At 41.2% G+C, this 14,517-nt stretch overlaps 1 protein-coding gene across 30 annotated transcripts in view; it reads left to right on the plus strand.

The window, feature by feature from the left end:
- HYDIN (HYDIN axonemal central pair apparatus protein) overlaps positions 1–14,517 on the plus strand; it is a 433,865-nt gene that overhangs the window by 212,746 nt on the left and 206,602 nt on the right. For all 30 annotated transcript variants that reach the window (XM_045046329.1, XM_045046327.1, XM_045046336.1 and 27 more), the window contains 4 exons: positions 4,920–5,155; positions 7,764–7,864; positions 10,484–10,619; positions 13,448–13,612. In XM_045046329.1, coding sequence (XP_044902264.1) covers positions 4,920–5,155; positions 7,764–7,864; positions 10,484–10,619; positions 13,448–13,612 — 638 coding nt within the window. The remainder of the gene's footprint in view (positions 1–4,919; positions 5,156–7,763; positions 7,865–10,483; positions 10,620–13,447; positions 13,613–14,517) is intronic.

Consider the following 14,517-nt stretch of genomic DNA (forward strand, 5'->3'; position numbering starts at 1 on the left):
TTCAAGTGAATTCAGTGGTGGTTTGACTCAGGTGTCCTATCACTCCAAGCTAAAGACTTCTATATTTTTGTGTTGTCTTCTTGCTCAGTTACTTCCCCTGAGTCATTTCCTCCTGTCTCCACCTTTCCAAATAATAACAATGGTAACAGCAGTGGTGGCATTAGCAGTAAAAGTTTCCATTTATTGGTTCTGTTTTATATTCTAATCTTTGCTAAGTGAATCACATTCAGTCCTGCATTTAACCCTTTAAATCCTTTGGGGAGATACTATTTAAGATTCCCCTTTCGGAGCTGGAAGAACTGATCATTCGAACAGTTAAATAACTTCCCATGGTCATATAGCAGTGGCAGAATGAGTATTTCACTTGAGCTCTCTCTAAATCATACACTGTCAACAGGGATGATTTTGCCCCCAAAGGGTCAAAAATTGTTTGCTTGGGGTTGAAGAGTGTAGATCTAACCCACATTTGTGGTCCTCCAAAGTTCAACCCTACCCAATAGAATCTTGTTCCTTAGTATTTAATTATTCTCATTAGGGAGAAATTAATCTAATTTAAATTATATTTAATTAATTGATTTCACTGAAAATTAATTAATTACAGTGGTTCTTTTTAGGAGGTGATAATAATTTAGGAAAGACTGAGAAACCCTAGCCTGAATCCATAGTTCATAATCCTTTCCATTTTTCTCACTTGCCTCCCATTTTGACTTTCAGTTCTTTTGCTTCAAGTAGGGCCATCTACTTGGGGAAAATTTTTTCTTTACAAAAAATATCCTTTCTTTGCAAAAAGCTGATTAATAATGTTTTTATCCATTGCTTTAACATTTAACATTTCCTAAATACAGGAAAATCCATATCAATGGAGTTGAATGTCTGTTTGTTACCATAGAATATGAGAATGGCTAGAGGAATTTTTAGAAATTTGTAGTGCGTGTTTGAGTGATAGAGTTTTCGAAGGAAAGTAAAAGTGACCTACAATTTGAAAATTGTCTGTTGGCCAACTGAGAGAGGCATACTCTCTCAAGGGAAACCGTGACTGATATGCAGTGAGAGGTGAATTACCCAAAGACCTATGCAGTTACCCTCCAACCAGCTCAACTGAGTTCACAGAGAGTTCTGAGCAACTGATGCATGACAGCAACATACCCTCACAGGCATTTAAATATGAGCTCCAACACAGAACATTTGGAAGGTATGCCCTGTGTCATATTGCCCTGGAGGGAGAAAAAATAATCCAAATAAAAACCTCAAATCAGTCACTCCAAGAAATATCATACTGATTCATTATCTAGAATCTGCCCTATTGAAAGGTTAATGTAAATACAGTACCAACGATAAGCCAATTTTTGAGCCCTGAGAATATCTGGAACACTTTTATCTAGAATCCAAACATTTAAAAGCATCAAGGCCCCTAATGGTACATTTCAGTGAAATATGGCAAACAAGAGGTGTTCAAAACGCTGTATTTGATATTGGCAAGCTCTGGGTAACACAGTAGATAAAACCATTTATGCATGCTCCAAAGCTAGGTAGGTTTTTTTCCCATTAACATCTTCCATTTGGCCCTCTCTTATCCCTAAGTATATAGGAAAAGCCATTATTGGGTAATTTATTCATTGTTTCCTTGAGCTATAGAGAAAATAATCAACAGTTGTTTCTCATAGTTGGTCCAGCTAGAAGTTTTGGTAACTAGCTTAGATGAAAATTACAAAAATTTTACTTTTCTTTTGTTGTACAACATCTTACTGAACCATTTGGCAATAACGCAGCTAATAAGAGTGGGAAGACACTACAGAGCCATGACCCAACAGTCCCCAGGTCTGAGACATAAAAACTTATCCCACTTAAGTCCACCTTCAAAATTCAGGTTACATTTCTTTTAGTTTGGATATGGATTCCTTAATCTTCCCTGTGGTGTGGCAGGAAATATTAATGAAAAACATACCTTTTTGCTTGCCAACAGGAAATCTAGGGCTATTTCATTTTCAAAACCACTTGGGTCAGTCAATTCAGGCTACTTTGCTGTGCTTCTGGATTCTACAATGTATCAGCCAAAGTTAGGAACCATTTTGTGATACAGTTTTAGAACTATTTGATGATAATATTTTTAAGTCCTAAAGCTGGTACTAGAGTTCTTTCATGACTCCTACCCAAAGTGTCATTATTTATTTCTCCAGGAAGATAGGCCTCCTGTCACAAAGAAACATGGTACATTGAAGAGTTATTTATTGGCAACTTCCTAATTATTACCTCACATGTGCAAATACGGCTTTGATGAGGCAGACAAAAGTAAGCATGTGATTGGCTCAGGAATGAAAGACCAGTAGGTCTTTCGATAGTTCGATAGTTCGAAATGCAAGAGAAATTAATGGTTACAGGAATAAGCCAGGAATTGAAGGAATTTTTTTAGTTATTTCAGAATGACAGACATATTGTTAAAGTTGGTGATATTGTCCCCATCTTGGCAAAAAGGCACGTTCTTGAAGAGGTGTCTGTTATAGGTTAGTGTTGGAGACATAGCCTTTATTTGCTTAGAGATGCAGATCTAGCTTAGGCATCAGGGCCTATTGGGATTGATGGTGTTAGATTACTATAAATACCCTAAAGTAGACGACAGGTAATAGTTCTGTTGTTTGGTATCTGAAATGTTTAAAGTATGGCTATAAATATTTTGATGGTAGGATTGGATGTTGGATGACATATCGAATAATTAGGTTGATGGAAGCTAGAAGGGTGAAAAAGTCAGATTCTAGAATATAGGTGGTGATGATCTCTGAAAGAGCAGTGAAGCTTTGATAAGTCCTCAGATTCATCAAAGAATACAATGGACCAGGTAACAACTGAGATGCCAGATTATAGACCAAAAGGGCAGAGTGTAAGTATTTGCAAACTCACTGTTTTTTGAGAGGTACAGGAATATGTGGAATGAGAATAGGGAGTTTGGAAGACTCCAGGCATTCAGTGGACCTGACCATTGGATAATTTGGCCAGAGGAATTAGGGTTTAAGGGCCATAAACATTTTTTAAAAATCACGATAGCTGTCTTCCATGGCCCAGGTACGAACAGGCAGTATTTCACTCAAGAAGAAATATTTAAATTGATTTTAGGAGGTTGTAAAGTGGGGGTCCAGGGACAATTAATTGTAATTATCCCTTACAACCTTTTTTTAAGTTTATTTTTATTTATTTTGAGAGAGAGATAGAGAACATGCAGGGGAAGGGCAGAGAGAGAGGGAGACAGAATCCCAAGCAGAAGCCTCACTGTCAGCTCAGAGCCTGATGCAGGGCTCGATCTCATGAACCATGAGATCATGACCTGAGCCAAAGTCGAGAGGTGGACGCTTAACTGACTGAGCCACCCACATTCCCCTGTCCCTTACAATCTTAATTATAATGATTATAGAAAGATCTGAGAAAGGTTAGCAGAAGAGATCATTGAAAGCATGAGGGAAGCCTAAAACCAATAGTATTAGGATTTGGTGCAAGCAGAAAGCTAGGAGTAACACTTGTATTATTAATGACCCTTCAGTCTTTAACAAAAGAATACCACTTTCTTTAGGCTTTTTAGCAAGCGATATGGGGTTTACAGGTCATTGTACAAGGAATTGTTCTAGTTAGGAGGTTATAGTTGGCTTTATTCTCAAAAAACCTTCTAGCTTCAGGGAAATAGTCTGAGCAGTGGTTTGGAAGGACCCATCTGAATCTTTATACAAACCACTTCCAGCGTACCCTGTACATTAGAAGAGTGCTGATCCCATAAATGGTCAAGTAAAAATAAACAAGGGTGAGGGATCTACAGTTTCAATAGTCTTTGCTGGGAAAGTTCTGGAAAGCTGAATGCAGCAATACATGATTATTAAATGGACTTTCTAGAAGCTCCTCTGGAATTTCCAAGAAAGTCCTTCAGGTACATTTAAGCAGGCAATTCTTTTTCCATAAGAGATCTCTTCCAAGTAGATTGGCAGGTAATATGACAAAGGAGACATAAATGCGTTTCCTCCAACAGTCCTAATGTGTAGACAAAGGCTCAGAAATGGGGAGACAAATAGATCAGTCCAAAATATCCCCTGCAGTAATGTAGTAACTAGCAGAGACCAATTGTGTTTTACTGCATTAGGGCTCCAGGTAGAAAGAATAGTGTTTGCATCCCACAGAAATATGCAGATAGAGTGGCCACCTCGGGAATCCAAAATCAGAGCTCAGTTTATTGCCTGCCAGGCAAGGAGGATCCACATCTCTTAGAAAAGGAACAGGAGTCTCACTGAACTGAACGTAGGAAGGCTGGATTTAACGTGAAAAAGTAGCTTTGTCTAAGGGAGGTAAAAGCCAGTGTGTTAGTCTCTGGCTGGCTCAAAAGCAGATTGTAAAGTCTCTCTCAGGAGATGCTATTATTTGATTCTGTGTCATCGACCCTGGGAGCATGAGCCTCAGACAGGTCCAGGAGGAGTTATATAATATCTTGGCGGGCTCTGGGTCACACAGGAGGGAAAACCACACAGGCTTCTCCTTTCACACGTTGGCAGATAAAAAGAGCAAACATGATTCAATTTTTAAAAAAATCTGTATTCTGTGTAAAAATTAAATGCAAAGCATACTTCTGGAGAACTACTCACCAAACAGATAATAATAGATGCTGCTTCTTGAGAGGGACCTGGATGAACATCAAGTGATTTGTTTTATGTCTATAGTTGCTACATAGTACGCGTATATAAGTATTCACTGACTGACTGAATGAATGAATGAAATGCATTCATTGACGGTACAATTGAGGACAATATCAGGGAGAGGTGGAGTTAAGCAAGTGGTGATGAATTGCACAGGCAGTTCATTTAAGTGGTTTGGCAATACTAGCAGAGGTTGAAGTTTCAAGGGAGGCTATAGTGGGGCTTTGATATCTCACCTTACATTTTATTTTCCAGGTTTCCCTCATACCTTGATATGTTCCCTCAATAATACCTCCTTAGTCCCCATGACCTTCAAACTGCGCGTCCCTGGAGATGGCGATGGCCATAAAAGCATTTCAAGTTGTGAGCAGTATTCAGACAACAAAATACCGTTTTGGAACAAGGACGAAAGACCCGTAACGAAACCAAAAGAATTCACCATCACTCCCAGCAGTGGCACCATTCGCCCCCAAGGATTTGCTGCTATCAGGGTAAAGTGCACAGCCTCCCAGTACATACTCCCAGGCAGCCACACTCTCAGATAGTTACTAGGATCACAGCTAGGATTTGCTTTATACATCCGTTGTCAGCGGGAGGGAGTGCCTCTAATTCACGTGGAAAAGTGGGCCTATAAGGAAATAAACCACGGAGGCAAAATAAACCAGATACAAATATATTGGGCACAAGAACTGACACTGCTCCCGTGAATTTCCATCAATCCAGAGGCATTGCCTTCACCAAAACCGTGGATTCTAGAGAAATCCAGTGAAACCCCTGCTCTGCATAGATAGTACACTCATCAATATAGATGTAAAAAGATTTAAGAACTCACTGATAATTAGGTGCTCCTTTCCTTCAGAATCTAATTGTTCATACCAATCAATGTCCGTATTTGTGCCACAGATGATACCCAATTCATTCAGATTTTTAATACAAATCTGGGCTTCATGGTGAACGTAGATGTGATATCCCTAACAGTGCTTTATATTTAGGCCCACAGTGTGATGCTCTGGGCATGGCCTAGCAGAGCCACCACCAGAATTATTTCACAGCTCACTGAGAAGGATTTTACGGTCTTCCTTCACCTACTTTTGCTCCTCCAAACAGTTAGGTCTAGCATTACTGAAGGCTGCTAAGTTGAAATGATTTTATCTTTTCTGGGAAAGAAAAAAGAGAAGACTTCCATGGCGAAGGTTGGCAATTTTCTCTTTAGTCATGACCTTTGAATATTTAATTCAGGTATGGTTTTAGGCCCCACATTTGCTTTAAATGTTTCATAATATCTCACCGTGAAGCCGCTCATCCTAAATCTTTTCTGGGAGTCTCTGGCTCTCCCAAGGGCATCTCCGTGGGCCCAATGAGGTTTATATCACATATCATTGTCACTTCTCAGGTTCCCAGTCTTAGTCCATTTGGGCTGCTATTACAAATACTTGAGGGGCACCTGGGTGGCTCCGTGGGTTAAGTGTCTGACTCTTGATCTCAGTTCGGGCCTTGATCTCAGGGTTGTGAGTTCAAGCCCCGCATTAGGCTCCATGCTGGGCGTGGAGCCTACTTAACAAAAAATGTTTACAAAAAACCCCAAATACTTGAGACTGGGTGGTTTATAAACAACAGAAATTTATTTCTCACGGTTTGGAGGCTGGAAGTCTAAAATCAGGGTGACACATGGTAGAGTTCTAGTGAGGGGCGGCCTGCTGACTTATGTCCTCACATGCGGAGAGGAGCTGTGGGGTCTTCCTCATTAGGGTCCTCATCCTGTTCATGAGAGCTCCACCCTCATGACCTAATCACCCCCAGTGGCCCCACCTCCTAATTCCCACCACACTGGGGGTTAGGATTTCAACATATGAATTTGGGGGGTGGGACACAACCTTTCAGATCATGGCAGTTGCTCACTGTGGCTTTTCCAGGAAGAAGGGCTGTTGCAAAGAATTTATTTTTTACTTCATGCTCAGCCTACACATCACCCACCTTTCCTTTTTTCCCTCTCACACATCGCACAGGAAGGTTTGCGAAGACATAGCACCTGCCTAGCAGCCTTCTGTGAGAGCCACTTGCTCTGCCTTCTAACCAGAGCTCAGAGACAGGAACAGGGGTTAGAGTCACTCCAGGAACCTCTGCATGCTGGGCCAACTGCTTCTCTCCACATCTGACAAATTTTCTTTCCAAATCAGTGGCTCCACCTTCACTTTATTTTCCCTTCAGATTTGGAATAGCTTTCCCCAAGCTTCAATTTTCACTCCTGAACTACATCAACCATGTCTGTGTGGACTCAAATTTGCATCCAGTGATTCCCTTTGCAACCAAAAAAAAATTCTTTAATTAGTCCTTCATACATAATTTATGTACAGAAAAGCTTTAACCTATGCTAGAAGCTGTTCTCTAGACTTACAAGTATCTCTTCCACTACAAATCATTTTTAAGCAATTAAAAACTGTGACAGGACCTCAACAGCTAAATGTAAAATTTCACAATAATAAATAAAAATCAGAGGATAGAATATACTGGGCACATACTGTCCTTGAATAGACCTTTCTTTGGAGCTTCCCATTTTCTGTTCTAATAATGAATATGGTGGACAGTGGGGAGACAAGATTTTGATCAAAAAAAAAAAGTCTAGTTGATTTCTTAGGCCCTTTTCTGGAACTGACATGGTTTCATGTTCTTTTATTTTGCTGTAAGAGAAACTTAGCTGTAGTGTTTTATTGGTGTGTTGAATTTTTGTAATTTCTATAGCCAGGAGGCATAGAGAACAATTTAAATTGAGTAATGAAAGTTTGCTTGTTATGGCTTATCTTTCAGGGTCATTTTTTTCCCCTTATGCAGGTATATGACTTCTTTGATACAGTCTTCTCAGAAATGAGCAAACCTATTGTACTAAAAGCCATTGGTTTCTAACCTCGCCTTTGAAAAAACTCAGCATGCCCTGACCCCAAAATGTAACTTGTTCAACTGAAAATGTAAAACGCCAAACACCCCATGAAAAGTACTCAGAAGCCGTCCTCATCAGTGCTGTCCTCCCCTGGCTCCTCTCTCCGCTGCACAGAGGGAGGGCCGGCCTTGTGGAAGAGCGGCTTTTCACCTTTATCTTTCCAGGTGACCTTATGCTCCAACACCGTGCAGAAATATGAGCTGGCCCTGGTGGTGGACGTGGAGGGCATCGGGGAAGAAGTGCTGGCGCTCCTAATCACAGCCAGGTATCACACTCACCTGCTTTCTCTCCTCCTGCGTCTCCCCTGAGCCGCCAGCCAGCAATGGCTGCCTCTCACGGAGGCAGCATGCCTGCAACCAGTTCTCGCTGCATTTGTTCTGCTTTCCTGGGAAAGCAAATCTGATATGGAATCTGATATTCAAATGATAAAGCTTTAAAACAGCAAGCACACACCTCTGGTGCAGATAAGAAGAGGGATGTGTGTGTGTGTGTGTGTGTGTGTGTGCGCGCGCGTGTTTTGCAGCGTTAAGAATGATAGTGCTCTCTAATGGTCTGACTTTCCATGTATGTAACTGAAAGGGTTCTACCAGGAAGAGGTGAACAGTTGCTGTTTTTCTTTACAGTTTTTTTAATGTTTATTTTATTTTTGAGAGAGAGAGGCATAGCGTGAGCAGGGGAGGAGCAGAGAGAGAGAGGGAGGCAGAATCCAAAGCAGGCTCCAGGCTCTGAGCTGTCAGCACAGAGCCCGACGTGAGGCTTGACCTGAGATCATGACCTGAGCCGAAGTTGGACACTTGAAGGACTGAGCCATCCAGGCACCCCATAAGTTGCTGTTTTTGTAATTTTTATCTTTAAATATAGTACTCCAGGGTTATGCCCAGAAAGAGTGGTGCTCACAGGCCTGCGGTGGAAGGTCCATTTAGCAAGACAGTTCTGCACCAGGACACTTACTATGACTTCAATGCAGGCTGCAAGCAGGCCTCCCGAATGAGGCTCTCTAACAACATAAACTCCTCAGAACCGTACCCACCTTCTCTCCATTTTAATAGAGGCAGCAGTGGACTCTCAAGTCAGCTTAAGATCCTGGCTCTGTCATTTGTTGATTGTGTCTCCTTGACCAAGTTGGGGTCTTCCTAAGAGTGGAGTGTGATGCTAATGATGACAGTGATCCTGATTAAATAAATAAAATCGTGGGCCACACTCTTGCCAAAGCAAACAGGTGTCCAGGTCTGGGGCTTTAGAGGGTTTGTATGAAAATGCCATCTAAATGAAATTGAGAAAATTACTTAATAAAAGCCTAATAACATATCCATCCCTAGAGTTTAGGTCTCATGAATTTCAGATGTATCAGAAAGAACTTGAAGGTCAAGGCCTTGCCATGGTCTACTTAGTCCTTCCAAAGAACTAACTAATTGTTTTGCGTGTTTAAAACAGCAAAAGCTCTTTCATCTGGTCCTTTCTATACAGAGGTTTAGCTTTTTTGTCTAGGCTTGCATTTCTTTTCTGGGTGGGTTGATTCTGATACTTTCCCCTTTTCAGCCCCCTTTCCCTGCAGCTGTCAATAGGAAACCCTGAGTTAAAGAAAACAACAACAACAACAACAACAACAACAACAACAACAGAGTCCTAAGAGGCTATGAGTTTCCTACCATGTGTACTCTGTGACCCAAGTCAAATACTCTAAGTCCTATCAGCCACAGTGTTTCAGGTAGTGAAGGGTTAGCTTTATGCAAGTCATCGGGTCAACTGACAGCTTCCATTCTAGCTAAAAATGAACACTCGTCCCGTGCTAAACCTCAAATTTTGGGTTAACAAGACTCACTTTCATGTCATTATTTTTGCTGTAATCGGTAGGAACTGCTTGAAGACCCTCAACAAAAGAATTGCTTTCAGAACTTGCAGAGAGCCAGCCGTGACAGCTCACGGTGCCCTCTACCACAGGTTAATCATCTCTGACTGAGCTCTCGCTCAGTGCAGTAGGCACTGTGCTGTGCTCTTCTCTCACGTTAGCTCCTATATTTCCCACAACACTCGGAGTTAATTATGCTAATGTCAATCCCTAGAATTGCCTTCATTTTACCTAGGAGCAAAATGCAACTCCGGTAGGGAAAGCAACTTGCTCAAGGTTGTATTTGTTAAGGTCACTCTTTGAGCCTGGCTCTGATTCAGACGCCAGTGCTCCTCACCACGACACTATATTGTGACAGTGCAGCAAGGCAGGGAAGACTTTGAGATGTAGACACAAAATGAAACACAGATAACCTCATGATAGACCAACTGCACACACAGGGCTTCAACTCCTCCTCCCCTGCACCCCACTCTGCCTCCCCTCCCCTACCACACCCACCTTCGCGTTGAGTACCACTGTTACGGTGCCATTTCTGGGTTGAGCAGCTGCCCAAGCCTGATCCAAGACAGCTGTTCTGCCTAGGAATTAGAATTATTACCATAATTTAGATGGTGCAAACTGTAGCTCGTCCTTGGGGGACTCTGGTCCAGAGTGTCACAGCTAGTTAGGACCCCATGCTGGTAGCATTGGCCCTATTTGCCTTGGAAACAGTTCCATTACCCTAAGGAACTTACACTGTGGGAGCCCCTTGATAAAAGAAAGCCAAATATGAAAAACAATGGAAATGTTAGTCATTACTCATGGAAGACCGCTGTTTAAGGAGTCTTGCTTCTAGCCCTTTTTTGATTAAACAGTGGTGACTGGGGGCTAAGGGAGAGGAATGACAGGAGAGAAGATTTAAAAATGATTAATGTAGTTATTAGAGAAAAACCATGTGACAGTGACAAATGTGATTAACTTGGGACTCTGCATTCTCCATCTGTAAACAAGCTCTCTATCCTTTTGAATTCTTTAATGGGTCTTTCCTTTGAGCAGGTGTATTGTACCTACCCTCCACATGGTGAACACAGAGGTGGACTTTGGGCGCTGCTTCCTGAAGTACCCCTATGAGAAAACGGTCCAGCTTGTCAATCACAATGACCTCCCAGGATGCTATGAGGTTCTACCTCAGGTGACTTACTTTATCCTTTTTCAGTGTTGATTTTTCTTCAGTTGGATTCCCTCAATGAGAAGAGAAATCCTTCTAAAGAGCCATATTCCTGAACACATGACCTTCTGTAATTCTGATTTTGAACCCTGGGATAAAACGGGCATGGGATCATAAAGCCACAGCTGGATTGCCACCTGCATGATCGAGCAGCTGCAGGTGTAAACAGTTCTTAATTTCCCAGGGAAATTGCCTTTGATAAAGAAAGGCAAGGGTCAATTAAGCCAACATGCAGAAGTTTCACCTACAAATAATTGCCTATGAATTAATCAGTCGTGGGAAATGAGGCAGAGCTAAGAGTTTTCATTTATGGCTATGGCTGTGACTTTAACAGCATCGCTAAAGTATAGTAATGCAGTATTTATAAATGGACTTGTTGAACTAGAAGGCTAGAGACACTACAAAAAGAAAAAATGAAGTTGCCTTCTAATGTTTTATGAATGGATCTGTCCACATGCCACTACACCCAGCTAGGTGGGGCACTGAGCAATTAAGCACATATGGGTTAAAGAGTCAAAAAGATCTGCATAGACTAAAGTAATGGAAGGTCACTAATAAGATGCAATTTACCAAGAATGCATTTGGGTTTAAAACTCTATTGTTCTATAAGGTCAGTACTCTAATAAAAATGCATGCCAAAAAAAAAAAAAATCCCAAAAACAGGTCAGATGGGGGTTTTATTTGACTACAGTGTCAAAATGTGTTCAAAGACCAGTATGGAGGCCTCAGAACCAAGGCGGGTTAGGCTGTATAAGAGAAACACTGTGATCAGCTAAAGGAAGGAGATAGCTACTGCTCAAGGCAGTGCCAGGTTTTGTCTTCAGATATTGACACTGTATTTTTTTAGTGGAAACATGAGAAAAAAAATCACATGTGAAGTAACCAGAATGGCAATCAACATCATCTGGAAATCCAAGTTATTTGAGGAGCACAGTGTTTAATTGGGAACAGGAAAGCCTTAACTAGGATGAAATAGCCACCCTTCCCTTCAAAGGGCTATTATATAGAAGAGGAAATTAGAACTATTGTATGGGCTTCTCTGAGACAAAACCAGAAACCAAGCATTGGGTTGATGGGAGACAACTTTTCTAACTTTTAGACCATCAACAATGGAACAGGCTAGCCTTGAGTATTGTATGATCATCTCAAGAACTTAGAGCACAGTTTACTTACATCTGGGGTAATGAGGAAGCTTTTTCTGCACAGGCGGGCTTGGAAACGGGTGAGGCACTAGCCATGAGCACAGAATTTGGTTGGCAGAGGGAGCCAAAAAACTCAGGAATCAAGATAAATCATATTTTTATGTCACATTTTAAAAATCAAAATTAATGCAAAATAGTTCATAAAAAAATCAAGATAATAGATAAAGGCAGAATCAGCTGATTTTTCCTTTTGCTTCAGGTTCCAGTAAGGCTGGGCAGAGCATTGCTACATAGGCAAGATTCGTTAGATTAGGCCATGTTAGGCCAGCCCAGGTGTACGAAGACCATGGGGGTCCCTGGACAGGTGAAATCTGTATGTTCTGTCTTTCTCCAACAGCTAAGGTTTCCCAGAATTACCCAAACTTATTTGGTCATGAGATTTTTTTTTAATGTTTATTTATTTATTTTTGAGAGAGAGAGAGAGAGAGAGCCACACACGTGAGCGGGGAGGGACAGAGAAGGGAATCCCAAGCAGGCTTCTGGCTGCTAGCATAGAGATTGACATGGGGCTCGATCTCACAGACCGTGAGATTGTGACCGGAGCTGAAATCAAGAGTCAGATACTCAACCGACTGAGTCACCCAAGCACCCCCATCTAGCTAAAGTTTTATTTGTTGCTGTTGTTCCATAAAAGCGAGTAATATAGGGGCGCCTGGGTGGCTCAGTGGGTTAAGCTTCCGACTTCAGTTCACGTCATGATCTCACAGTCTGTGAGTTTGAGCCCCACATCAGGCTCTGTGCTGACAACTCAGAGCCTGGAGCCTGCTTCAGATTCTGTGCCTCCCTCTCTCTCTGCCTCTCCCCTGCTCATGCTCTGTCTCTCTCTGTCTCAAAAATAAAATAATAAAATAAAATAAAAACGTTAAAAAAAAAAGCTAGTAATATGCTGCAGAGCAAGGTTCTAAAGGACATACATTGGTAAACACTGGATAACATTCATTTATTCACCTATCTATTTTGCTATTTAAAAAACATGTAGTGAGCATATGTGTTGGGCCAGCAATCACGCCAGCAGAGGCCCAGGTCATGCCCTAGGAAGTTGACAGCCCATGGAACAGATGGACACAGATAGTACATGCTATGGAGAAGGACGGTAGGATGCCCCCTAGGGACAGATGAAACACCCTTACTCTAGAGCACGAAGGATACCTGTGGGTATTCAGGATAAATGTGCAGGTCCATTGAAGGGAGAGGGCATTCCAGAGTGTTGGAAGTAGGAAGCAGTATCATGTGTTCAGGAAAATCCGATGGTCCCTGTTGACAGAGCGTAAAGGGACCAGGTGGTGGAGGACGTGTAGGGCCAGGTGAAGGAATTTGGCCATGGGAAGCTGTTCCCATGAACTAATTCACACTGTGGATAATTTCTGCATCTTGCTGGGTTGTGCACTTTGGATTGCGGCCTTCTGCACACCCTGCTTCCCTTTAGCCGAATTGAGGTGCTGATCCCCATTTACTTGCCTGAATGATGACATCCTCCTAAAGAACCTGCATGGACTTGGGGCAACACCTGTTTCAAAATAATCTAATATGCTATTTATTTTGTGCCTTGCCAGGGGCTTGCTTATCCTTCCAGCTTGTCTCTCCCACCAGGTACATGAAGACATGCCGGCCGTGTTACTCTCCAGTCCCACCCCCTGTGGAGTCATCCCCCCCCACAGCACCATTCACATACCTCTGGCCCTGGAGACCCAGGTCACTGGGGAATATAGGTCCATAGTTTACATCTCAACCTTTGGGAGCCCGGACCCCCCTATGGTGAGAGCCAGTTTTCAGACTTACGTTTAAAATTGCTGTATATCTTGCATATTCCATGTCTGCATATCCTCTGCTTTCTCGCAATTCTAGAATTGTACATTTTCACTCTGCAGTGGCAAAGTACTAGTGTTGTGTTACTTCGGGAACTTATCTTCAGATCCATTGAGAAGTAGTGCTGTTTTATAGCATTTGTTCTTTTTAATTCCTTATTCATTCTATTTATTTTTTAATTTTTAATTTTTCTATTTACTTTTTATGTGTTAAATAATTTTTTTATTCAAAAAAGTTTTATTTTATTTAACATTTTTTTCATTAAAAAAATTTTAATTCCAATATAGTTAACATATAGTGTCATATGAGTTTCAGGTGTACAATGCAGTGATTCAACAAATCTATATATTACTCCATGCTCATCATAAGTGCACTCTTAATCCCTTCACCTATTTCACCATTTCTCCCCTCACCCCCCACCTCTCCTCTGGTAACCATCTGTTTTTTCTCCATAGTTAAGAGTCTGTTTTTTGGTTTGTCTCTTTCTTTTCCCTTTGTTTTTTTTTTATTTCTTAAATCCACATATGAATGAAATTGTATGGTATTTGTCTTTGACTGACTGACTTCTTTTGCTTAGTATTATACTCTCTAGATCCATCCATGTTGTCACAAATGGCAAGATTGCATTCCTTTTTATGGCTATGTATGGTATTCCATTTATGGTTATATATATATATATATATATATATATATATATATATATATATATGGAATTTTCTTGTCTACAGCAATAGATCCATCCATGTTGTCACATATGGTAAGATTTCATTCTTTTTTATGGCTGAATAACACCTTGTGTGTGTGTATATATATATACACACATGCACACACACACATATATGTGGTATTACATA

This window comes from Felis catus, chromosome E2, assembly GCF_018350175.1.
Source record: "Felis catus isolate Fca126 chromosome E2, F.catus_Fca126_mat1.0, whole genome shotgun sequence".
Lineage (NCBI taxonomy): Eukaryota > Metazoa > Chordata > Mammalia > Carnivora > Felidae > Felis > Felis catus.